We start from the raw sequence: 24,866 nt of genomic DNA, 5'->3' as shown, positions 1-24,866 counted from the left end.
GTAATTCTGAGGGGTGGAGTCAGTTTGTCTGCTCCGCCCATGAAATTCTTCTGGAGGGGCCTCTCAGGAAGGGCGGCTACTGACCTGGGGCTATGGGTTATGCAGGTTCTTCGTTGCCCCTCCCTCACAGGAGGCACAGGAAGGAAAGGTTTCACTTTCAAGGATGAGATGGCTAAACAGAAAGGCCCTGTCCAGTCATTTGCAATCAGACTTCGCCTGGTGGTTGCTACAGTGACTGACTTGAGGGGGTATCAGGGGTGTGGGGACCTCTGGGAAGAAGACTGAGAGCCTGGAGACCCAACAGTAGTTGGTGAGGAACCACCATGACTTGGTTTCAGAGTCCGCTGGCTTGGAGCAGAAAGGTAGGAACTGTATCCTGCCCATCCTCTCGTCCTGCTTCCCCAGACCCCTGACTCTGTCTTCTTTTTCCTCAGGAAAATTATGGCACCAGCTGGGAGCTGCAAATGCCTGTGGGGGGTCCCAGTTGCTGCTGGTGTCCTGGCCCTCCTGGCCCTCCTGGCCTTGGCTTACCATTGTCTCAAAGAGGTACCTTCCTTCTCCTGACTCCATGCCTCTGCCCACAGCCATCTCCTTAGAACCTTCTCTCTTTCTCATGACTCTCTCTGTGCCCAGGCCTGGAAGTCCAGATGCCAGCAGCCCTTGCCATGAGGGTTGGAGGTGTCCTCAAACTGGAGAGAGCCTACAGCTTGTCTTCATCCACAGCCCAAGTCAGGGCCGGCTGGCGACCCTCTCTTCAGAGCCCCATGGCCCTCTACTGGCTTCCCCACTGTCCGTCTGAAGACCCTACTGGTACCAGGACAGCCCCCTTGGCTTTGGGTCTGAAGAGACCTCCATGTTTCAGAGGAGATTGTGGTATTGGCCAAGCACCCTGCACCTGTTAATGTGGATGAAGGATTGAATCTACGGGAGGAGGGTAATGTGGGGTGAGGGCTGGGTCCTCATTCCCTCCGGTGTCAGGCATGAGGGTGGGGAGACACTAGCAGAACTGTCTGTTGTCTCTGGGTTGTGGCATCAAGGCTTTCTCTCCCCAGAGTCACTTCAAGAAGCCAAGGCCCTGGTTACTCCATCTTAGCAGTAGCCTGTTCCTCTGGGGGTGCGGTAGGGGTGACACCGTGACCCAAAGGGGAGCTGTGGACTAGAAGCAAAAGCACAAGGCCCTCCAGAGTGGCCAAGAATGTCTCAGCAGGCAGAGGAAGCTATGTCTGACCTCCACTCCCCAAGTCTCTGTCATTGCCCAGGCAGAGCTTTGGGGTCTCATGTCCCGGCTGGCTCCTTCCTGGGACCATGGCAAGGGCCACTGCAACCTCACCCTTTGTGGCCCCTGAGCTCTCTTGGCTCAGCCCAGGCACCAGAGAAGGCAGGGCCTACTGAAGCACATCAGGGGTCCCTGGCTGGCGAGCAGTAAGCCTGTGGAACTTTCTGGGTCAGGACACTGCTGCAGGCCCCCTGTGTCCACTGTGACCTGGACTCCTGAGATCACCCAGGACCACCTCATTTTTTTTTTCCTGAGCTTCCCTGGGTCAGGGAGGGTGAGTTAGTAATGGCAGGTTAGTGAGGCTATGGCAAGCCGAATCTGAAAGTGATTCCTGCCCCTGGAGATGCACAGGCTCACCAGCCAGTTCCCTGGAGTGTAGACGTAACCCTGCATGCACCAACGTTCTTCTCTGACTATGTCACACTGTGTGGAGATGGTGGAGGGATTGATGCAGATGAATTAGCGTCTCTAATTAATTAAACGGTCCTTGAGTTAAGTAAGAGATGGGGACAGGAACACTGGTGCATGCCTGTGGTCTAAGCTAAATGTGGCAGGTTGAGGCAGCAGAATGACTTGAGTCTAGGACTCAAGGTCAGCCTGGATAACAAAGCACAGCCTGGCCTTAACTCTCAGTGGGGTCTGCTATGTAGCTCAGGCAGGCGTGGAAATTGTTAGGTAGCCCCATCTGGCCTCATCTGAGATCCTCATACCTTGATTCCCTGAGTCCTGGGCCTGAGGGAGGCACATAGAATTTGAGACCTTGATTCTCAAAACAAAAACAAAAAACAAACAAACAAACAAAAAAAAAGATGCTGGTGATGAACCTAGAGGGCCTGATTTGGCCAGTGGACTGTCTGGAGTCTAGATTTCTGCCCATAGCTGCACAGGAGAGGATGAGCTACCAGCCTTAGTTAGGGGCTGCCACTTTGATTGAAGCTGTGTGTGCCTCCAGGCAAAGGACACTGTTCAGACCTCCCAGAGACCTGGTTCACCAAAGGCATGAGCTAATAACAGGGAGTGTTTGGCAGCTGATCTTGGTAAATTGTTCAAAGCAGTAGTGTGTTGGACAGGACAGGCTGGTGGGCTTGGGGGCAGTGTGGAGTGAGACCAGCGTGGACAGGGCACAAGTGTCTAGGGCTGCAGGAAAGCGTGCCAAGCCTCTAATACCCTCCTGTTTGGCAGGGGCCTCTGCCATGGTCAGGTAGGTCACGCTGAGTCTATTACAGTCCTGCAGAATAAGAACAAGATTGGTCTCCCCGGAGTACTGGATATCCCCGGAGTACTGGATATCCCCGGAGTACTGGATATCCCCGGAGTACTGGATATCCCCGGAGTACTGGATATCCCCGGAGTACTGGATATCTTCCCGAGCAACAGGCTGTAGGCGGAGGCAAGTGGAGGAAGGCCTAAAGACCAAGTTAAAGACCTAGAGGCCCTGGAGACATCCGTAAGTACATCTCTGGTGTCTGGTCCTTAAATGAGGTAATCACACCTGACACACACAGCCAGGGAGAGGACCCCATGGCAGTAACTGTGGAGTCTGCACTGGCAGGCTGAGGAGGGGCCTGAGGAGAAGTGGGTGTTGGAAGCCTCCCGTTGCAGGGTGAGAAGATGGTCTCCAGGTGAGAGAGAAGCAGAGGGATGGGAATGTATATTAAATCCCACAGTTGCTGGGCAGTGGTGGCACATCCTTAACGCCAGCTCTCAGGAGGCAGAGGCAGGTGGATCTCGGTTTTAGGCCAGACTAGTCTACAGAATAAGTTTCAGGACAGCTACCTAGAGGGAGGACTACATAGAGAAAGCATGTCTCATAAACCCAAATCAAACCCCACCATTGAGTTTTTACTTGAAATCCTCTTCTCTCTACCTACCTGGTGCTGAGATTACAGACGTGTGCCCCAGGGGTGCTGGGAATCTGACTCAGGTCCTTACGGCTGTGTAGTAAGCACTTTAATAAGTGAGCCGTTTCCCCAGCCTTCAGACTGGAGACAAATCTCAGGTGGAGGCCCAGGATGGCTGGTAATCAGAGCCAGTTAATGACGAAGATGAAAAGTGGGGAGTCGCCTGCCCAGGAGGTGCCCAGCGTTTCAAGAGGCAAACCTGGCCTTTGCTTGGGGTACCACTTCCATCTGTGGCTCTCACTTGGGGTACGCTTCCATTTGTGGCTCACTTGGGGCACCACTTCCATTTCTGGCTCACTTGGGGCACTGCTTCCATTTGTGGCCCACTATAACTCATTCTCATGAGCTCAGAAGAACTCAAGCTGAGAGGTAGTACATGGCCCACTCTTCAAGCCTTCCCCAGGGCTGGGGATAGCTCCTCAGCAGGTCTCCTCCAAGTCTTGATCTAGGCCAAGCAAACACCATTGCCCAGGAGTTACCAACCAAACCCACAATGTCCCCAGCACTTGGCAGGCGGTATGTGGTTTGTGGCAGCGCAGACTATTACTGACACACAGCAGCTCTGTACCATGAGACTACACAGGGTTTATTGAGGGAATCAGATGAGCAGAAGACAGCGGCAGGCACCAGGCCATTACTATCCCACAGGGGTGGCTGCTCCACGGCTTGCTTGCTAAGGGAGAGGAGCATGCAGCTCTATGACATGATGAGGACAGCTCTGGCCAGGGTGCAGCACGCAGGAAATTCTGCCGTTCCTGGGGACATTAGAGTGCCACTACTGGCATGGCTCCTGAATCCTGCTAAACTCTTCTACAGGAGGTGGCTTTGATGCCATCTAACTGACCTGGTGCATCATGTGACACCAGGTGAGCAACCCTCAGTGATGCCGCTGCCACTAGAGCATACCTACCTGGAGTCACCTCCTCCTGACATCTGGGCTGGCTCCCAAGAACTGTGGACACAGGTTTAAGTTGGGAAAGAACGCAGGGTGCAAAGTCTGCCAGGGAGGTAGAGCGAAGCCTTTAGCTTGTCCCACTCTGCCACAGTCAGGGCTGGATGTGCCTTAGCAAGCAGCAAGTGACTAAAGATCAGGCAGGCCTCACACCTGCCCCTAAAAGATGCCACAAAGCAAAACAAAACCCTGCTGTGACTTGCACTGTCTTCAGAGGGTGGCAAGAAGTTCCTGCACATATCCTGGCTTGGGGTGACTGCATTTTGCTGAACTTCATGGAGCGAGCGCACAGGGGATCACGCCCACTAGAAAGCTCTCAGCAAGGCAGCGTGCTCTGAAAGCAGATGGTGCTGAGGCCTGGACAGCAGAGCAGGACAGAGGTATATCATCCAGACACACTTCTCCACAGCTGTCTAAGGTCAGAATGGTAAGAGCAGCATGGGACAGGCCTGCAGGCCACCCATCCAGCTTGGTTACCACCCAAAGTCCAAGCACTCCTCCTGGGAGACCTCTGAGGAAATGTGACAGTCCTGGGTTCTTTGGAAGAGCTGTCATCAAGTGCATCTGAATGATGGGAAATGCCTGCAAGGATGGGAAGCATTTGGGGTGCCAGCTGCTCCTCTGTCGCTCCAGAGAAGGCTCACTTCAGCAGGACTGGCTGCTCAGTTTTTGCTCTTTGATTTTCCTGATGACAGAGAAATGTGCATCATTACAAAGGTTTATTTAAGCCAGGCATGGTGGTGCACACCTTTAATCCCAGCACTTGGGAGGCAGAGGCAGGTGGATCTTTGTTTATGGTTAGCCTGGTCTACAGAGTGAGTTCTAGGACAGCCAGGGCTATACAGAGAAACCCTGTCTCAAAAAATAAACAAACCACTAAAAGTATATTTACGGTCGGTCTCTGTGTGAGTTATTTTGGGTTTTTTCACTTGTATTTGCTTGCCGACTGTATCTCACTATACAGCTGAGGCAGGCTTGGAACTGACCATACAACTGGCCCAGGGAGGCCTTCATGTCTTGGCCTCTGTGGTGCTAGGTCTGCAGGCATGACTAGTTCTTTTCCTCAGCAAAGACAAAGCCAGTTCATTGCCTGGAGGCTGTCCTGAGAGCCAGCAGACCTGTAGGTAGGGGGTCTTCGTTATCTAATATATGGTCACAAATCACACAAATCACCCCTAAACAGCTTTTGGGATCAAAAATGATAAGAGTGGCTGGGCTGGGTACTTCTGACTCACTGTGATGCTGAGGAACAACATCACAAGGACCACAGTCATTTAAGGGAGGAACCACTCCCAAGACAGTTCCTGCTCTAATCCCTTCTTCAATCAGTTTTTGTAACCTGTATCACTCTTGGGGTAGTTTTGTGGTTCTGGGTATTAAATGCAAGGTCTCACACATCCTAGGCAGGTGTTCTACCACTGAGCTGTACTTCCAGTTCCTCCCTCTAGTAATTCATTAAATAAATCACTGAAGTTGTTTTCATACCAATAAATGTTATCTGTAATAGCCTATGGCTGTTTTATTCATCATTTTATTAATTTATTGAGACAAGGTCCTTTCTATGTAGACCAGGCTGGCCTTGAACTCATAGAAATCTGCCTGCCTCTCTCTCTGTGGCGATGGGGTTAAAAGCATATGCCACTAAACCTAGTGTATTATTTTAATTTTTTAAAAGATTTCTTTATTTATTTTATGTATATGAGTACACCATTGCTCTCTTCAAACATACCAGAAGAGGGCAACAGACCCCAGTACAGATGGTTGTGAGCCACCATGTGGTTGCTGGGAATTGAACTCAGAACCTCTGGAAGAGCAGTTAGTGCTCTTAACTGCTGAGCCATCTCTCCAGACCCTCTTTTTAGTTTTGTTTTTTTATTTTAAAAAGAGGTTTCTCTGTATAGCCTTAACTTTCCTGGAACTCACTCTGTAGACCAGGCTGGCCTTTAACTCAGAAATCTGCCTGCCTCTGCCTCCCAAGTGCTGGAATTAATGGCATGAGGCACTAACACTTGGTGCAAACTAATTTTCAATGAAATAAAATTATTTACAAACTTTATGTATGTGGTACCTGTAGTTGAACACACAACATTATTTGCATTCTTCTGTGGTAGTCTATATTTTTCATTAATTTTTTCAAGAGACAACAAGCTCTAAGTGTTGAGCTGTCTCAGAATAAGAGAGGAAGATGGGTTTGGAAAAATTGCTGGGCAAAGGCCCAGGAAGAAGCAGGTACAGTTTCATGGCAATGGGAAGGGACCAGAGGAAATGAGAGGCAAAGGTTCTGAAAATGCACAAGTTAGGCAAAAACCCTGCTCACTCAGTGTATACCTTTCTTCTTCTTCTTCTTCTTCTTTTTCTTCTTGGCTGCACTGGGGGCCTTCTCCCGCTGCCGCAGGGCCTCCAGGCCAGCCAGGTCAGGTGGGTGGCAGTGGCTCCGCATCACCATGACCCGCCGGCCCTGGGTGATGGCTCTGCTGCGGCAGCCCAGCCGAGCCTGGTCTCGACACATCCAGTACACTTTCTCACCAGCAGCCTTCTCCTTCCTGTACAGGAAGGACTCATACACCAGGAAGCGGCCTCCAAGGGGTGTCCGCAGGAACTCCAGTGGCTGCAGGGGCTCTGTAAGGCAGAGTCACTGTGAGGGCACCAGTGGAGTCCCAGCCCACGGCTACAGGGCCTGGGCCTCTCTGCTCACTGTAATCCCAGGAGGGTCCACTCTGGTCCCTGCTCCCACTCAGGGCTCTGGGGACTAACACTCAGACATGGTCCTGACTCTCTAGTCCGTACTGCCTTCCTTTCCTTCCCCGGGCCATCCCTGGAGCTCTGCTAGAAGCCTCGCCAGACCATGAACTCTGTGCTTGCTGGGAGACCCCCTGACAGAGGTGGGGCCTGGATGGACCACCAGAGGTTCATCTGGTATTTGTACTGAGGGCCTGTCATTCCTCTGCCCACCAGCTAGAGCAGAGCAGGCCCAGGGAGAAGACAGGTAAAAGAAGAGAGGCCCAGATGGGATGGTGTTGGGGGGAGGGGGAGAGAGGGTCTCTAGGGCTCACACATACTGCTCAGTCATGTATGTGTGCCCTTCTAGTGACTGACAGCCATACCACTCTGGCCCACCACCCCCACTGTTTCTAGACCCAGTGTCTCTTAGCACAGCTCCTGGAAAGGGGCTGGGGCGCTGCCGGGCAATGAGAAGCCACACTCCCTCCACATACCTGGGCCTTCCCAGTGGGTCAGGTTAGGGAAGTTCTCCCTCTGCCGAAGGGCTTCCAGGCCACCCATGTCCGGTGGATGGCAGTGCCTGCGCATGACCATCACCCGTTGGCCCTGTGTGATAGCTCGGCTGCGACAGCCCATGCGTGCCTGGTCCCGGCAGGTCCAGTACACCTTATCACCAGTTGCTTTCTCCCGTCTGTAGAGGAAGGACTCATATACCAGGAAGCTGCCTCCTAGAGGGGTCTTTAGGAACTCAGGCCCTTCTGTAAAGAAACAAAAGAATAATCAGGGAAGGGACATGGGAACTGAACCTGGCCTTGGGTGGGGAATATTCCCATTTTCATAGCCAAGAACACCATACACCTTGGAGAGACCCTACTACCCACTTTATGCCTTCTTCCTGCTCACAGTGAGATAGCCCTGTCTTCAAACCCCACAGTGCCCTCAGGTGCCAGGGTCTGCTTGTCCTGCAGCTGGAGACTGGCCAGGCCAGGCCCTGCAGGTGAAATTTTCCATGATGCTAACTGAGGAAGGAGGTGGGTGTTTGCTTGCTCCTGTGTACCAGGTGCCCTGCAGACCAGCAGGCAGATCTCCATAGCCGTGAGAGTGAGTCCAGGGAAGAGCGGCTCAGCTCAGCGCTCAAGTCTCAGGACTCAAGGACTGTGTATGTGTGTTTAGGCTGGATTTGGGCTTGAGCTATGGAGGCAGGAGGAACCTGAAGGACAGCCTGGCCCTGCCCACTTGTCTTATGCCTGCCTCTCTTGTCCTTACTTTGACCAGGCACCAGGGCTGCTATTGTGGTTTTAATAAAAATGGCTCCCATAGGCTTGGAGATTTGAATGCTTGGTCACCAGAGGGTAGCACTATTTGAAAGGATTGGGGGGTATGGCCTTGTTGGGGTGGGTTTTGAGGTTTCAGAAGCCCCAGCTAGCCCCAGTGGCTCTTTCTCTTCCTGTTGTAGATCTAAACGTAGAACTTTCAACTACTTCTCCAGCACCATTTCTGCCTGTGCACCCCCATGTTCCTAGCCAGGACAAAAAGGAACTCAATCTCTGAAACTGTAAGCAAGCCCCAATTAAATGCTTTCTTTTATAAGAGCTGCCATGGTCATAGCATCTGTTCATGGCAACAGAACACTGACAAAGGCAGAGTTGGTGCCACGGACTCGGGTGTGGCACTGACAGTCCTGACCGTGCTGCTTTGTGGCAGAATGTGGACGCTGGGGCTTTGCACTAGGAAAGCAGTTGAACGCATTAAGCATGGAAACACGGAAGACAGTGACAGACTACTGAGTCACTGGATGACAGAAGCTGAGGAGCAGCCCTGAGAGGCCGAGGTCTTGAGTAGAGGCATCGCATCTGACTCCAGAGCTCCTAGAAAGGTGGGGAAGGAGGCTAGGAGGTAAGGGCCATCTGCAGAGAAAAGCATCCCAGAGGCCAAGAGGAAAGCAGACATCACACTAAGGAGACTAAGCCTTGTGGCTACGGGGAATGGTCCACCTCCTCCCACAGTGGAGAAGCCATTTGAGATTATAATGTTTGTCAGGAAAGGGTTGGAGAGATGGAAATTAAGCAGTTAAGAGTACAGGCTGCTGCCGGGCATGGTGGTACACGCCTTTAATCCCAGCACTTGAGAGGCAGAGGCAGGCGGATTTCTGAGTTCGAGGCCATCCTGGTCTACAAAGTGAGTTCTAGGACAGCCAGGGCTACACAGAGAAACCCCCCTCCCCCAAAAAAGGAGTACAGGCTGCTCTGGAGGACCTACGTTCAATTCCTAGCACCCACACTTACAACCATCTGTAATTCCAGTTCAAGGGGGTCTGATGCCCTCCTCTGGCCTCCACAGGTACCAGGCACAGACTCACTCAACAGCAGACACACAGATGGTATGTACACATACAGACAGACAAAACAGCTATACACATGAACATTAAAAGAAAAAAAAATGGTTTTCAGGAAATAAAAATGGTACAGTACACTAGCAGAACAGGCAGAGGCAGTGAACTGTAAAATGTTAAGGCGTAGCCTGGCGCTCTCACAAAGCCACACTGCTGAGCAAGTGTGTGGGAAAATTATCAACAGCTTCAAATGAGCAGGGTCTCAAATGGCTTCTCCAAGATGAGAGGCTTCAGGACCACCTAAGCCAAAAGAGAGGAGGGGACCAAAATAAATAAATAAAATCCCAGAGACAGGGCATCTGGCTAAGGAGATCCAGGTGATAGCCAGGCCTGGTGTCAACTCCAGGCAAGGCTGCAGCAGGGCTCAGCAAGCTTTGTTGCTGCCCATTGATGTGATGCATGGCAGACAGCAGAGAGGGCAGGAGGCAGTGATGGGCTCCTAGAAGAGGCACACATAGCAGCTGCAGGACAGTGCGGGGAGCACACAGGGAGTGGAGCCGGACAGGGCTCCAGCTCAGCAGGGGCAGAGCTCAGCAAGAACAAACGGCAGCTATAATAATGAGATAGTTCAGAAAATAACAGCACCTCTCTGAGCCTGTCAGTTCACTCCGCAGGGAGAAGGGAGAACTGACTCATTCATGTTATCCTTAAACCAAAGCATGCATGCCACAGTGTGCATGTACATATGCATGTGTGCACACACCGGTAAGCAGACTGCTGTGAGCTGGAGTCCATCCAGGGCTACAGAGTTGAGACCCTGCTTCAAAATATAAAACAAAGGGCTAGAGAGATGGCTCAAAGATTAAGAGCACTGGCTGCTTCTCCAGAGGTCCTGAGTTCAATTCCCAGCAACCACATGGTGGCTCACAACCATCTATAATGAGATCTGGTGCCCTCTTCTGGCCTGCAGGCATACATACAGGCAGAACACTGTATACATAATAAATAAATCTAAAAACAACAAAAAAACACAAAACAACAACCAAAAACTAAACAAAAAGTCTAAAACCTACTCAAAAAAATATAGCAAGGCTAAATCACTTCCTCTGGTTGTAAGTCAGCAGGTAACAAGGAAATTGAAAAATAGATTAAATGGATTAACGATGGTAGAAATGCTTAGAGTAGACTGCATAGGCTAGGAGTATGTCCTGTATCATCTCCCTGCAACCAAGCTGGAGAGAGGCTCAGCTCTCTCAGCTTCCAGACCGTGACCCTGACAGTGGCCCTGTTTGTGCTGTAGGAATGAGGACCTGGCCTTCCACACTTGGTAGCCTCTACTGATAACTCCTAAAGTGTCAGAGGACGAGAGACGAGGTTTATCAGGTTTCAGCCTGGAAGACTAAGTAGGCTGGTGAGGAGGGACCCACAAGAGCCATACTCAATGGACTGAGTTTGGGGCACAAGGGGTGGGAAGAATATAGAAGAGTATGGTAGCCAGGCGTGGTGGCGTATACCCTTTAATCCCAGCGCTCAGGAGGCAGAGGCAGGTGGATTTCTGAGTTCGAGGCCAGCCTGGTCTACAGAGTGAGTTCCAGGACAGCCAGGGTTACACAGAGAAACCCTGTCTCAAAAAACCAAAAAAGAAAAAAAAAAAAAAAAAGAAGAGAGGATGAGGGGATGGTGACTTCTAGAATATTTACAGAAGGAAGGAAAAGGACAGGACATGTGTAACAAGAGAAAAAGCTATAGGGTCCCCCACCCCCACCCCCACCCCGCCAGGTACCTGGGCCATCCCACTGAGAGGGGCCTGGGCGTTTCTCCCGCTGCCTCAGAGTCTCCAATCCTAACAGGTCTGGTGGATGACAGTGGCCTCGCATCACAGTCACCTGCCTGCCCTGAGTGATGGCACGGCTGCGACAACCCATGCGTGCCTGGTCCCGGCAGGTCCAGTACACCTTCTCACCGGCCACTTTCTCCCGTCTGTAGAGGAAGGACTCATACACCAGGAAGTTGCCCCCTAGAGGGGTCTTTAGGAACTCTGGGCCTCCTGCAGGGAACAGGACAGACAGTCAGGGCTAGGAGCAGAGGATACACAGTAAGACAGCATGGGGGTTGGGGAGAAGGTAGGTTGAGAAGGCTGGCCATCCCCTCCCAAACTGAAGCAAGCCCCTAAATGTAAGACTCACCGGGGTCCACATCCTGGTCCTCCTCGGGGGGCTCCTGCAAGGATTCCTGCTGCTTCTTGGCTCGTTTTCTGGATCTGGACCTGGACTTGGACTTGGACTTGGACCTGGATTTGGACTTGGACTTGGACCTACTGAGAGTCAGTGTGCCCGGCCCTCTGCGGTAGAACAGGCTGTCCACTCCTTGCAGCAGTGAGTCCTCTATGTCATCGCAATCCTCCAAGTCCCCAGCCCCAATTCGCCTTGCCTGTATCTTCTTTATGGTCTTCTCCTGCTGTCGCCGGGCCTGTAAGCCTTCTATGTCAGGTGAGTGGCAATGGCTGCGCATCACTGTCACACGCTGGCCCTGGGTGATGGCTCGGCTACGGCAGCCATGGACTGCATGTTCCCGGCAGGTCCAGTACACCTTGCTTCCTACTGTCTTTTCCCGCTTGTAGAGGAAGGACTGGTGCACCAGGAAGGTACCCCCATAGCACGTCTTCAGGAACTCAAGAGGCTGATACCGTACTAGAGGAAAGACCCAGGGAAGTCACCACACCGAGGGCAAGAGTCCGGGGTCCCAGGAGGAACCACCATGTACAATCCTCCCAGATGTTGACATATTTCCCTGAGCTGGGCATGTGTGCAGCCCAGTCCATTCCCACCAAGCCACCCAAGAGGAACAAGGGTTCCTTCTCCAAGTCAGTGAGACTCAGTTCACAGTTCACACCACAATGGGAGGGGGCCAAGCAGGGCGCTGAGTCAGCAGATTATGTTCTGGGTCACTCTCGTCCATATTTTTCTAGGGTTTGTCTAAAAATTTTTTTATCTAGTTTTGTGTTTTACAGTGTATAGAATTAGGCCTAAGGCTTCCAGCATGCAGGGCAAGTGCTCTATCACCAAGTAACATCCCTAGTGCCCCCCCCCCCCACTCTGAATACTGTAGGCTCACCTTCAAATAATCTTAACAGACACATACTGAAAAGAAGCTCCCCTCCCACCAGTGCAGCCGCTCAGACTCTCAGATCCTTGTGGGTCAGGGGACTCTGAGCTTCTGGAAGCCACACCTACTTACTCTATGAGCATACGATGCCACCTCTCACCTAGCTAGGCAGTGCAGAATATGACACGATTATTATCAGCCCACAAGCTCTTCAATAGTCCAAGTTGCCACAACCTGCTTCAGGCACAAACTCCAGAGACCCCAGACTTCATGTGAATTCTGAAGCTACAGCCCTTTATCTGTGGGGCTGAATTTGAACCTGGGACTCCAAGCCAAACCTTGCTGCTAGGAACCCTGTCCAAACTCTATTCCAGAATCACGAACGCCTGCCCCTTGGTATGTAGATTTCTGGGCACCATAGCAGGCTCTGCTACAGTGGAAAAACTTGAAAGGCCCTGGGATCCCTTGACCACAGAGCCGTCTGACCTGTGGACTAATGTTGTCATGGATGCATTTATATTTTTGACTTACAGCACATTTTGAGAACCCATTTGAACCCCACATTTCCTTTGGGAGTGAAGGATCTGAGGGTTCTTTCCTACCCCAAACGAGGAGAGGCCTTGTACTCACTCACCCACTCCTGGTGTAGGGCAGCCGCGTACTCACTCACCCACCCCTGGTGTGGGGCAGCCACTTACTCACTCACCCACTCTTGGCATGGGGCAGCCGCGTACTTACTCACCCACTCCTGGTGTAGGGCGTTTCTTGGGAGGCAGGCTCTGCAGTGCCAGGGACCGGTACCCCTGCTCCTCCTCTGGGGCTTCAGTGCTTGGCTGAGGAGTGGGTTCTGGCTCCACAGGGTACAACCATAGGCTCACTTCATCTTCTTGGACTTCAGCGCCCTCAGGCAGGGCTGAGCTGGGCGGCCTTCCCCTGTGGCGCTTTTTCCTGTCCACGCCCTCCTTCTCAGGTGGGTGACAGTGGTCCCGCATCTCTGTGACTCGAAAGCCACGGGTGATGGCCCGTCCCCGGCAGCTTAGCTCTGAGTGCTGGCGGCATTTCCAGTACACCTTGTCCCCCACAGCCTTCTCTTGCTTGTACAGGAATGACTTGTGCACCAGAAGGCGGCCCCCAAATGGGGTCTTTAGGAACTCCAGAGGCTGAGGGGGAACTGGGGGCATAAAAAGTCTGGATTAGCTTCTCTAGAGCAAGGCTCAAAGTCAGGGGCCCCAGGGAATGGGTCTTGGACTAGGTCAGGGTCCTGTGGGCAGAATGCTTTATTGGGCTCCTAGATGCCAGACAAGCCCAGGTTCTAAAAGATGCTTTTGTGGTAAGGAAAGGGATTTAGGGAATTTAGAGAATTCTGCGTACAGCTGCAGTTCTCATGAACCTGGGAGAAAGGGCCTAGTGCCCAGAACACTAAAAGTGCTTAAGAGTCTACGAGTCAACTAGAAGGAGGACTGGGGTATCCAAAATCACCCTTGGATATGGATGGAAATGGGTATGCAGGTCAACAGATTTGCCAGAGCCAGGATGGCAGGGCTAGGGAAACTCACCTGCATCTACCCTACTACGTTTCCGGTGAATTATCCGTCCTTGCTTCTTGACTGGTGCAACCTGGAGAGTATTGTTAGGTAGGGTTGCAGTGCCAGATGTCTCCTGGGACGCGACATCTGTCGGCTTGGGTCTCTCTTTATCCTTGGCCGGGACCAGATTGGAGGACTCTTGAGGCTTCCTGGCTCCAAGAGATGGCTCCTGGCCAGCTCTCAGGCTCTCACAGTCCTGCTCACTGGGCTCAGGCAGGGGCATCCTGAGACCCAGAGCATGGCCCTCAAGGCCACCTTCAGCCCTCTGGCAGATGGGTCTCTCTTCAGAATGTGGGAGTCCAGAGCCTCCGTCCTAAGACAAGAACCAAGGCAGTCAGTGGAGGGGGCTCCTGGGCCTGGGGCTCTAACGAATGGACCAGGGATGGAGCTCGGGGGATATGGAACTTGCTTGGTACCGTGGGATTGAGAGGCTGAAGAGGAAAGGGACCTGGGCCAATGCTCTATCAGGACCTTTCCCGACAGCCCCATCCAAACCTCCCTGTTACTAGTAAACTGACTGCACAGTAAGTGCCTCTCTGGGGCTGCCACTGACTAACATGCTATGTTACTGAGTTTCTACCTTAGAAGCCTCATCAATGTCCAGCACGGAGCCCTTCCAGCATCAGTACTACAAGGTGAATAGCTAATAGGTTAAGTAAGGAGAGAGGTACTGAAACTTGGTATGCCTGAGAATGAAGAGGCTGAAATCCCACTGTGCCTGTTCAGATGCCTGGGTGCCTACCTGGACTGTCTTTGACCTTGTGCCCTTTACCTCAATGCTGGGCACCTGTCTCAAAGAACCCAGGCCAGTGAGTACTGGCACTTTGCATGTCAGAAGGCCAAAGTCTAGCCCTGGGGAAATGTGACTCTCTGGGCTCACACAGCTTATCCTCTGACCTACTCTGGAGACCTCAGTTCAGCCAGAGTGACCTTGCAATTGTTGTCTTGGTGCTGCCCTGGCTGGCCAGGGGCAGAGTTCCAGGCCTCCAGTCTGGACAAAGATGGTCAGATCTGGAGTAGCAGCCCAGGGTGGGCTAACCTTTCTGTATCTCTGAAACGACTGAGTAATATGGAGTTAGCAAGGTGTCTCACCTTTCAGTAAGAGCCATTAAACAAGACTGTAGCACTCCAGACATTTTAGATTCTCTTAATTTTTTTTTAAAAGCTCAGTAATATACACCTTTAATTCCAGCACTCAAGAGGCAGAGACATTCGATTCTCTGAGTTCCAGGCTAGCCAAGACTACATAGTGATACCCTGTTTAAAGAAAAATTAAAGATTTATTTTTATTAATTATTGGGGGATTTTTGTTTGGTTTTGGTTTTGGTTTTGAGACAGGTCTATGTACTTCTGGCTGTCATGGAACTATGCAGATCAAGTTGGCCTTAACTCAAGATTAGCCTGCCTCTTGTCTCCCTAGTATTGGGATTAAAGGCTATGCCACTATGCCCAGCAGATTTAATGTGTGTGTGTGTGTGAGATCAGATCCCCTGGAACTCTAGTTGCAGGTGGTTGTGACCCAATGACCCAATGATATGGGTGATATGGGAATCAGACTTCTGTATTCTGAAAGAACATTTCAATGCTCTAACCACCAAGTCATCTCCAGCCATTATCTATTCATTTTACATGTATGTATATGTATGTATGTGCACTTTTATTCATTTTACATGTATGTGTATGTATGTGCACCTTTGGATCTTCTGCAAGAACAGTAAGTTCTCTTAGTCCCATTAAGCATCCCTCCAGACCCATTTTTAGCTTCGTTGCTGGTACCCACAAGTTCTCTGGGTCCAGTGCCTCCTGGTCCCCTGTTTCTGACCCATGGATCCCTGGTCTAGGAGCCTGCATCAGCTTCCCAAAGGCGGGGTCATCTCTGGTGTCCAATAGGACAACTGTGGCCTAAGGCTGGAAGAGCACTGGATCCCTAATAGCCTTTTCCAGTTGGTGTTGCCTGTAGGTCATACCCAGCATAACAGTGGCAGGTCAGGAGCCCAGTCCAGTCCCAGAGACAACAATGCTTGCCCCTCTCATGGGAGACCCCTTAGGTGTTTTTGTGGCAGGAAAGCTGGAGGCTTTGCCTACCAGATGTAGCACCCTTCAGTTCCCATGTTGCTTAGGTCCAGGAATCAACTGACTTCCCCCTTCCCCTGGAAGGTGAGGATCTGAGACTCATTTGCACTCTGCCTTGTGTCTTTACCTCTAAATTCAAGAAATCCCACCCACCAGGGACAGGCTCCCTGACCACCAGCTCCACGGAGGCCTTACAGATGCCTATGCCTGCATGACTCACTGGGAGCCAGATCCTGTGGGTCCCTCTGCCTCCTCAGTCAAAGCTGGCACGACAGGAGAAGCCCTCATTCTCTGAGGGCTGTTCCCTGCGTCTGAGAGCAGGCTGTAAGGACTTCTCACCAAAGCTTCTGTTTATCAAGCTTCCAAGACTTATCCCATGTGTGATAAAGATGTGAAGACGCTCCCATAAAATAGAAAGATCCCATGAAAAGGCTGGTCTCTGCAACTGACTAGATCTAGACTTGAGGGACTTTGCTTACTTTCACCCTTTAAAGGGCTTGGGGTACCAGCCTGTGTTATGATCCCAAGCCCCTCCACTCAGGTATACAGGCAACTAGATATGGTGACTAACCCTAGCAAACACTAAAACTCCAGAGTACCATTTCACAGGAGCAATGACTCCTACCTTCACATGTAAAGGACAAAACAACAACAACAACAATCAAAAACAACAGAAGTTAAGAGAGAGCAAACGGCCAGGTGTTGCATGCCTTTAACTCCAGCACTGGGGAGGCCGAGGCAGGCCCATCTCTGTGAATTCAAGGCCAGCCTGGTCTACAGAGCAAGTTTCAGGCCAGCCAGGGCCACACAGAGAACCTCTGTCTGGAAAACCCGAAAAGGAAAAACAGTATAAGTAGGCACGAGTGTGGTATACAGGCCAAGCGGGGTCTGAGGGCAACAAGCAGGGCTGATGAGGGAGAACAGGCAGTAAGTGTTTAACTGGGATGGGGTTTGCATGACACACGTGTCAATGAAACAGACCAATAACAATGGTTTCAGTGGTAAATTTCATGCCGTTTCACCACGCGTACAAGAACCACCTGCCATATTCCATTTCCCTCACATCTTGGGCATCCTCACATCTTCTGAACAACTGGTGATGTCTCCCTGGTGGAGAATTTCAGTTCTGAAGAGGCTGGGGGATTGAGCTTAGTGTCTGAGTGCTTGTTCTCCAGGTGTGAGGCCCTGACTCCATCCCCAAAACATAATGCCTCCTGGTTATTTTGGAGACAGGGTCTCTCTATAGCCTGTCTTGGAACTCCTATATAAACCAGGCTAGCCTCGAATTCAGAGATCCTCCTGCTTCTGCCTCCCGAATGCTGAGATTAAAGGCATGAAACACCATATTTGGCTTTTTTTTTTTTTTTTTTTTTTGGTTTTCTTTTTTGGTTTTTCGAGACAGGGTTTCTCTGTATAGCCCTGGCTGTCCTGGAACTCACTTTGTAGACCAGGCTGGCCTCGAACTCAGAAATCCGCCTGCCTCTGCCTACCAAGTGCTGTGATTAAAGGCGTGTGCCACCATGCCTGGTTCATATTTGGTTTCTTTAATACCCTCAGTGACAGAAGCCAGTAAGAAAAAAATCAGTCACTTGGCAGTGGTGGCCCATCTCTAAGAGTTTCAGGCCAACCTGATCTATAAAGCAAGTTCAAGAACAGCCGGGGGGGGGGGGGGGGCCTGGAGAGATGGCTCAGCGGTTAAGAGCACTGACTGCTCTTCTGAAGACCCTGAGTTCAAATCCCAGCAACCACATGGTGGCTCACAACCATCCGAAATGAGAACTGGCGCCTTCTCCTGGAATGTCTGAAGACAGCTACAGTGTACTTCCAATAATAAATAAATAAATCTTTTAAAAAAGAACAGCCAGGGGTACTACACAGAGAAACTCTCTTGGGGGATAGGGGAGGAAAAGAAAAATCAGTCTCTCTGGATTTGTTCATATAAACAAATAGAGCAGGCCAGCACATAGAGACTGAAAGAGTTGCCTAGTGGGCTCCACTCGAATGCCATGGTATGAGACCCTCTCTCCCATCACACAAGCACAAGAAAAATAAAAACCAGATAAAAAGTATAAGATGTTGACATTCATGTTGATAGGGATGTGGGTGTTCTCTATATAATCCCGTGTTTGGGTTTTGTTTACCTTTGTGTCTTTGTATGAATATACGTGAATGCACACACATATGCTTGAATGTAAGTGTGGGCGAGTTCATCACGGTGTGCATGTGGAGGGCAGATAACTACCTTGGCATCAATGTGTGCCTTCAGCTCACTGAGGAAGGATTTCTTGCTACTGTGAAAGGAATGCCAGGCTAGCTTGTGTATGAAGAGTCCTGAGCTTCTCCTGCCTCCCCCCTCACACAGGGCTGGGATTACAGATGGTTGGTGCCACGTCCCATCTTATGTGAATGCTAGGACACGAACCCTGGTCCTCATGCTTGAACGGGAGAGCTTTACCATCTGAGCCATGTCTCTCAACCTTATTTCAGTTTTTAAAAAAAAAACTAACTATAAATTACCTTGTATTTATTGTCTATGTGCGTATGTGCATACATTTGCTTACATGTGACAGAGGTCAACGGATATGCTACAGTCAATTCTTTATGGCCAGACAGAGTCTGGTTATCTAAACAGGCCCTCTGCTAGGCAGCAAGACTTATCTGTTGAGATATCAGCATTCTTTGTTTAGGATTATTATTTTTTTACTTGTTTTGAGACCAAGACTCACTATATAGATCAGGCTGGCCTGGAACTCAAGATCTGCCCAGGCTGGCATCAAATGCATGACTTAGCTGTGGCTGGCCCTGAGTGCCTGATCCTCTTTTCCCTACCTCTAAGTGCTAAAACTATGGCCATGCCACCATGCCCAGCCTTGTATAACTTCCTTTGCCTGATGACATAGGCTTTAATGTACTCAATTTGTAACACCAACTTCTCACTCAATACAAGTCTGTGAAGAAAACAGTGTTTCCAGGTTAGATCAATGTGAACAGGACATCAAATGTCTAAAGTTTGTGGGGGGTGGGGGTGGGGCGCGGGGGGTGGGGTGGAGAGATGGCTCAGTGGTTAAGAGCACTGGTTGCTCTTCCAGAGGTCCTGAGTTCAATTCCCAGCAACCACATGGTGGCTCACAACCATCTGTAATGGGATCCGATGCCCTCTTCTGGTGTGTTCGAAGACAGTGACAGTGTACTCATACATTTAACGTTTGTGATTATTCTTTCCACCTCTCCTCCCTCAGTACTCAGGTCACAGAGCTGGGTGACTAAGGCACTCCCCTGGCTTGCTCTGACACATGGCCCTGTGGCTTGCCCTGGCATGGCAAGAAGCCCTGAAATATTCCAAATTACCCAGTGCCTTTCAGACATAACTAGGTCCAGTCCCTAATGTCTAACTAAAATCCTGAAAGAAGAAAGCCTCTCTTGTCAGCTAAGAGCAGAGGCAACAGTTAGCTTTACATGGAAGATAAATTACATTACCATGCTCCTTGCTGGACAGGAGACTTGGGCCAAGCTCCAAACCTTTTCTAGCTAATCTCACTTGCAAAGTAGGAAAAGTGGTGCATGGGAGATGGCTCAATGGGTAAGAGTGTGTGCTGTACAGGTGTGAAGACCGGGGCTCAACTCCCCAGCACCTATGGGAAGGCTCACATGCCCGCCTGTAAGCCTAGACTTGGATTGCCGAGTCAGGCACATCTCAGGAAGTTGCTGCCACCCAACCTTGCTGAAAACTGTGAGCTTCAGGTTCAGTGTGAGAGTCTGTCTCAAAAAATAAGATGGCAGATCCATTCCTGGCTTCTTCCTCTGATCCCCACCCCTCCAGTAGTGAATGAGATACTGTGAGTGAGATTCATCCATGCGCATAAAGCATTCACAAGTCCAGGTCTTCACCCAAGCTCAGCGGGGTCCTGAGCAAAGAAAAAAGGAGGCCCTGTTGTCTATTAAAAAAATTTAAAAAGTCCTGAAGACAAGTGTAGTAGCGTATCCCTTTAATCCAGCAATGTGGAAGAGAGGCAGGAGGATCTCAGCCTGGTTTATACAAGGAACTTCAGGCCTGTCAGGGCAGTACAGTGAGACCCTACCACAACCAACCAACCAATAAACAATAACAAAAACAAAAAAAACTTCCTGAGTGCAAACAAACACCCCAAACAACAAAACCCTCCTGAGCTGGACATAGTGGTTCACACCTATAATCTCTGTTACAGAGAGGCTGAGGTAGGAGGTCACTTGAGTCCAGGATCTCAAGACCATTTTAAATAACATGACAAGATCTTGGCCTCAAACCATTTTTTTTTTAATTAAAAAAATTTAAAAAGTAAGAAATATTCTACGTGATTTCAGTGGCTTCTCTTCCACCAGCCTCTTCCACGAGTCCTGAGAAGGCAGAGGACTCTACCTGGTTAATAAACCCTGTGGTTACAACACAGACTAGACACAGTACTTCTCAGCTTCCTTCCATCACACCCTGGGAGTCTGTGTGCAAGCATCACTCTGGGGACAGGAGAAGGTGGGAACAATCTCCAGACTTTTTTTTTTTTTTTTTTTTTTTTTTGGTTTTTCCGAGACAGGGTTTCTCTGTATAGCCCTGGCTGTCCTAGAACTCAGAAATCCGCCTGCCTCTGCCTCCCGAGTGCTGGGATTAAAGGCATGTGCCACCACCGCCCAGCATCTCCAGACTTCTAATGTGGAGTTTCACAAGCTCTGCACTGGTGACATTCTAGACCTGATCTCATTTCCCTGGGATGGGCAGGGTACGGTGTTTATTGGCACCTTTAGGCTTTGTGTACTAAATAAAACCCACTACCACCTCTTTTCTCAAGTCACTGTGGAACCAATACTCCCGGGTGTCTTCTGGTGGTGAGGAGGGATGGGACAGTGAACTGAGGACACTGTTCCAAAGCAGTTCGGCAATGCAGACACTGCAGCAGGACATGGTGATACATACCTTTAATTCCAGCACTCAGGAGGCAGGGGTTGGAGGATCTCTGTGAATCTGAGGCCCACCTGAAGCTCACAGATCAGAGCTACATAGAAAAACCCTGTCTTGAAACAAACAAACAAACAGGAATAAGGCAGAGAGTGATAAACAGCCTTCTGCATGCATGCACAGAGACACACAAACACACACTCAGAATGATAAGGAAAACCCACATGAGATGTGGGAAGCCAACTGGTAGATTTCCCCAATCCTCCTAGATGAGAATCTTGGCTAGATGGATTCCTTTACCTGGCCTGATGTACCTGTGTATGTAATCACAACCATCTTTCTTTCCTCCTTCCTCACTGCCTCGTCAGCCCAGACAGAGCTGAGCGATGCTCTGATGGTCTTCACCTTTGACCACTCCAATTCTTCCAAAGGTACTGACAAGCTGACAAGTTACTCTCCCTAACAATTCAGCTTCACATCCCTCCCCCAGCAAAAGCCTTCTTCATCTGCATAAGTGAGTATTATTATCAGCTCTCCTCTACTTCATATGCTGTTTTGTTCCCACAAGTCAGACCAGTGGCATTTGGGAGAACAATGAGATAAACATACGTGAATCATACCAGAAATCTAAACCAAGCCCCAGCAATGGTTAGGACCCTGGAAAGCAAAGAAGTTAAAAACAAAACATCATAACAAAAAGATCTTTCTTTGGAATGGTTATCTGATTGTAGAGTCTGGAGTAAAGGGGGGTTTAAAACTGTCAGATAAGCTAGGTCTTGAATCAATGGGTCAGCAAGTCAGTAATTTGAAATGGAATGGAACGGAACAGAAAGGAATGAATTAGAACACAGCCTGAATACATCTGCGTCATGTGAGATTGGTAAGCGACTCTCTTTAAACTCGCGATTCACGAATCTATCTTCAGGCACAGAATATACACATAAAACATCTTTCTCAGTCTAGAATGCGTCACAAAGTTTGAAAGCCATAATGGGCAATCTATAGTCTGAACGAGGAGGGGTAACAGCCGGCAAAAAGTGCAAGGTCACTGGGACCTGCGGCCGCCAAGGATGGGCCGCGACGGAGGACAGAGCTGGATGGACATGCACTGGGTGGACACGGTTCAAGGAAGATGGGCGAATGTGTGGTCCCGGATTTAGAGGTGTTAAGATCGGTACAGGGGTCGAGTGGGTTGATGGAGAGATCAGGTAGAAAGGAGGCGCACCGTGGATATCTGACAAAGAAGCACCCTAAGCCCGAGCTACAGAGCTGGGGCCCCTCCCCAGCACCGGGCGCGACCCCAGGATAGCCGGACCAGGCATCGCTCCGCTGGTCCGACCCTCCCGCCCGTAGGGGCCCGTCCTCACCGACGGCGGCGGGCCCTGCCTTTCCGGCGGCTGAGCCACCCGGTCCTTCGTGTGAGTGTCCGCCAACGCAGGCGCCGGCCTAGCAGCCGGGGCTGCTCTAGGAACCACGACCCCGCCGCCCGCTCCCGCCGCCAACTGCCCCCTGGGGAGCGAGCCCGTGCCCGCGCGCGCGCCCCCGCGAGACGCCGGCTTGGGAAGCCTAGAAACTACTAGCGAGCATGCGCAGCAGAGGCGCGGAGCCATTCCTGAGGCGGATACCACTTCTCCGGGTCTTTTCTGCGCAGTGTCAACTTGACACCCTAGCCAATCAGCATCAGGGGCGGGTCTACTAACATGGGAGAAGGCGGGACAACCCATGGTCCCGCTACTGCATCCGGGAGGGCGGGGCGACAGGTGAATTTGTAGCAAGGATGCAGGCTGGGAGTCATCACTAAAAGGATGCCAACGGTATTGATAGAGAGAACAGGACCTTTTATAGGATTTGACTGCATTCTTATGAAGTTGTAGCTTTGGTTTAAGTGCGTCTTTAGGCCTGTGACCTTCAGAACTTTATTTTTTACATTTTAAGTATTTTATTTATTTTATTTTAAGACAGGGTTTCTCTCCGTAGCCCTGGCTGTCTTGGAATGCTCTCTATAGACCAGGCTGGCCTCAAACTCAGAGATCAGCCTGCCTCTGCCTCCCTAGCACGGTGAGTACTGGGATCAAAGGCATGTGCCACTGCCACCCAGTTTTCTTCCTTCCTTTTTTAATTTTTTAAAAAACATAACTCTGACATATTTTAAGTGTATTTTTTATGTATGTTCTTTTTTTATTTAAATAAATTTTTGGTGGGTTTTTTTGTTTGTTTGTTTGTTTGTTTTTTGAGACAGGGTTTCTCTGTGTAGCCCTGGCTGTCCTGGAACTGGATGTTCTGTCTGCATGTGTATCTGTGCACCATGTGCATTTCTGGTGCCTGTGGAGGCCAGAAGAGGGCATAGGATCTCCTGGAGTTGTCCAGAGTTGTGAACCACCATGTGGGTGCTGGATATCAAGGCTGGGTCCTTTGGAAGCAGCCCAATGGTCTTCATAACTGAGCCAGTTCCAAAGAACATTCTTATGTAGCACGTTGAAACCCTTAGATACCCCCCACTCCCAATCCAGGACTATCTGAGATTTGAAATAGTGACAATAACAGATCGCATATTTAAATAAGAATCCAGGAGCTGAATGTGTGTGGCACAAATGAAACAGAAGCAAGAGAATCAGGAATTCAAGTCTATCATCAGCAACATAGTGAATGTAAGGCAAGCCGGAGCTACATGAGACCCTGGGTTTTAAAAACAATAATATAGGTGAATAAGTAAGTAGAAGAGAAAGGTAAGGGTTTTGGTTTTGGTTTCAGAAATCTAAAAGTTAAAAAAACAGAGAGAAAATGGGAAGCCTTGTGTGGAGGGGCAAGCCTGTAAACTCAGAACTGTGGAGACAGAGGCAGGAGAATGAGGCCATCCTGGGCTACACAGAGAGTCCTGGAAGCTGATTCTTCATAGACTGTCTCCAAAAACAAACCGTTTTGAAAAGAAACTCTGTTAGGTAGTGGCTCTCAACCTTCCTAAAGCGGTGACCCCTTAATACAGTTCCTCATACCGCGGTGACCCCCAACCATACGATTATTTTTGTTGCTACTTCCTAACTGTAATATTGCTAGTTATGAACCATAATGTAAATGTTTTTGGAGATAGAGGTTTGTCAGGGAGGTTGTGACGCACAGGTTGAGAACCACTACCTTAGCGATTCTCAGCACATAAACAGCTCTTACAGAGGACAAAATTCAGTTAGGAAATCTGACACCCTCTTTGGCCTCCTCTAAAATCAGGCATGTACATGTTATAGACACATACATGCAGGCAGATGTTCATACATGTGAGATAACCTGTCTCAAATAACTAACAAATAAGTAAATAAATAGACAGGCAGACAGATCTTTGAAAACAAACAAAATTGAGTGTGGTGGCCACATCTGCAATCCCATCCCTTGAGGATTTTGAGACAACCGCAAACACAGAATAATGCCAGTTTGGCCTGGTATGATGGTCCACATTTGGACTCCTAGCTACTTGGGAGGTAAGGGAAGAGTAATCAGGAGTTCGAGGACACAGGGAGCCCTGTTTTGAAAGCCGAAGTTTAAGAACAGGGATGGTGATGGCTCACCTGTAATCCCACTAAATGGGAGGCAGAGCAGGAGGATTTCTCCCCCAGGGAGGACGCTTGCTCTGCCTTGAACCTCTTTCTTGCTTTTAACATAGCTGAAGCGTCCTGGGACTAGCAGGCTTCCACGTTTGCCTTGCTGTCCCTTCACCTCAGAGTTAACACAACACCAGCTTCATGCAACACCCCGCACCCACAGGTCTACTGTTATCCACACATCTATTCTGTACATGAGCAGAACTATAGGCCCTCTGCAATAGGATAATCTCAAATCTGGGCTCTCAGCTCTCCTTCCCATGCACTGTTTGCTCCTTATGGTCTTCACACTGAGAAATTCAGAAGCCCAAATAGACAGAGATTCCTTCCCTGGAAGTGTTAGTTTATGTAGTGTGGGAATGGGGCAGGAAGTGGGGGCAATAAATCTAATACACTATACATG

General features: G+C 50.0%; 1 protein-coding gene and 1 long non-coding RNA gene across 4 annotated transcripts; one reads left to right on the top strand and one right to left on the bottom strand.

The window, feature by feature from the left end:
* The first annotated feature begins 36 nt into the window (after positions 1 to 36).
* On the top strand, positions 37 to 3,746 carry LOC110283927 (uncharacterized). 2 transcript variants are annotated; one of them, XR_003835289.2, is made up of 4 exons: positions 37 to 362; positions 435 to 546; positions 634 to 934; positions 2,503 to 3,746. It is a non-coding gene; the product is annotated as an uncharacterized LOC110283927 (long non-coding RNA). The 2 variants fall into 2 exon arrangements; XR_003835288.2 differs by having other exon boundaries at positions 634 to 3,746.
* Flywch1 (FLYWCH-type zinc finger 1) lies at positions 3,739 to 22,459 on the bottom strand. 2 transcript variants are annotated; one of them, XM_085833198.1, is made up of 9 exons: positions 22,241 to 22,318; positions 20,892 to 20,989; positions 13,844 to 14,186; positions 13,030 to 13,458; positions 11,369 to 11,872; positions 10,966 to 11,229; positions 7,345 to 7,608; positions 6,458 to 6,748; positions 3,739 to 4,814 (listed from the first exon to the last, which is right to left on the bottom strand). In XM_085833198.1, the coding sequence occupies exons 3-9, from the start codon at positions 14,094 to 14,096 to the stop codon at positions 4,792 to 4,794; spliced, it is 2,028 nt and encodes a 675-aa protein (XP_085689324.1). In that variant the 5' UTR covers positions 14,097 to 14,186; positions 20,892 to 20,989; positions 22,241 to 22,318; the 3' UTR covers positions 3,739 to 4,791. The 2 variants fall into 2 exon arrangements, with proteins under 2 accessions (XP_085689324.1, XP_021005022.1); XM_021149363.3 differs by lacking the exon at positions 20,892 to 20,989 and having other exon boundaries at positions 22,241 to 22,459.
* Positions 22,460 to 24,866: the final 2,407 nt, after the last annotated feature.

The sequence above is a fragment of the Mus caroli genome, unplaced genomic scaffold (genome assembly GCF_978045245.1).
Source record: "Mus caroli unplaced genomic scaffold, Mus_caroli_1 scaffold_18, whole genome shotgun sequence".
In the NCBI taxonomy this organism is placed as follows: Eukaryota; Metazoa; Chordata; class Mammalia; order Rodentia; family Muridae; genus Mus; species Mus caroli.
The sequence above is the reverse complement of the archived record's forward strand: the minus strand, read 5'-3'. Positions and strand labels throughout refer to the sequence as shown.

Excerpts from the sequence above, each read along its gene's own strand:
- Flywch1 (XM_021149363.3), bottom strand. The coding sequence starts at position 14,096 with ATGCCCCTGCCTGAGCCCAGTGAGCAGGACTGTGAGAGCCTGAGAGCT. Across the intron at positions 13,459-13,843 it reads ACGTAGTAGGGTAGATGCAG|TTCCCCCTCAGCCTCTGGAG; the intron begins GTGAGTTTCCCT and ends TTATGCCCCCAG. Across the intron at positions 7,609-10,965 it reads CTCTCAGTGGGATGGCCCAG|AAGGGCCTGAGTTCCTAAAG; the intron begins GTACCTGGCGGG and ends GTTTCTTTACAG.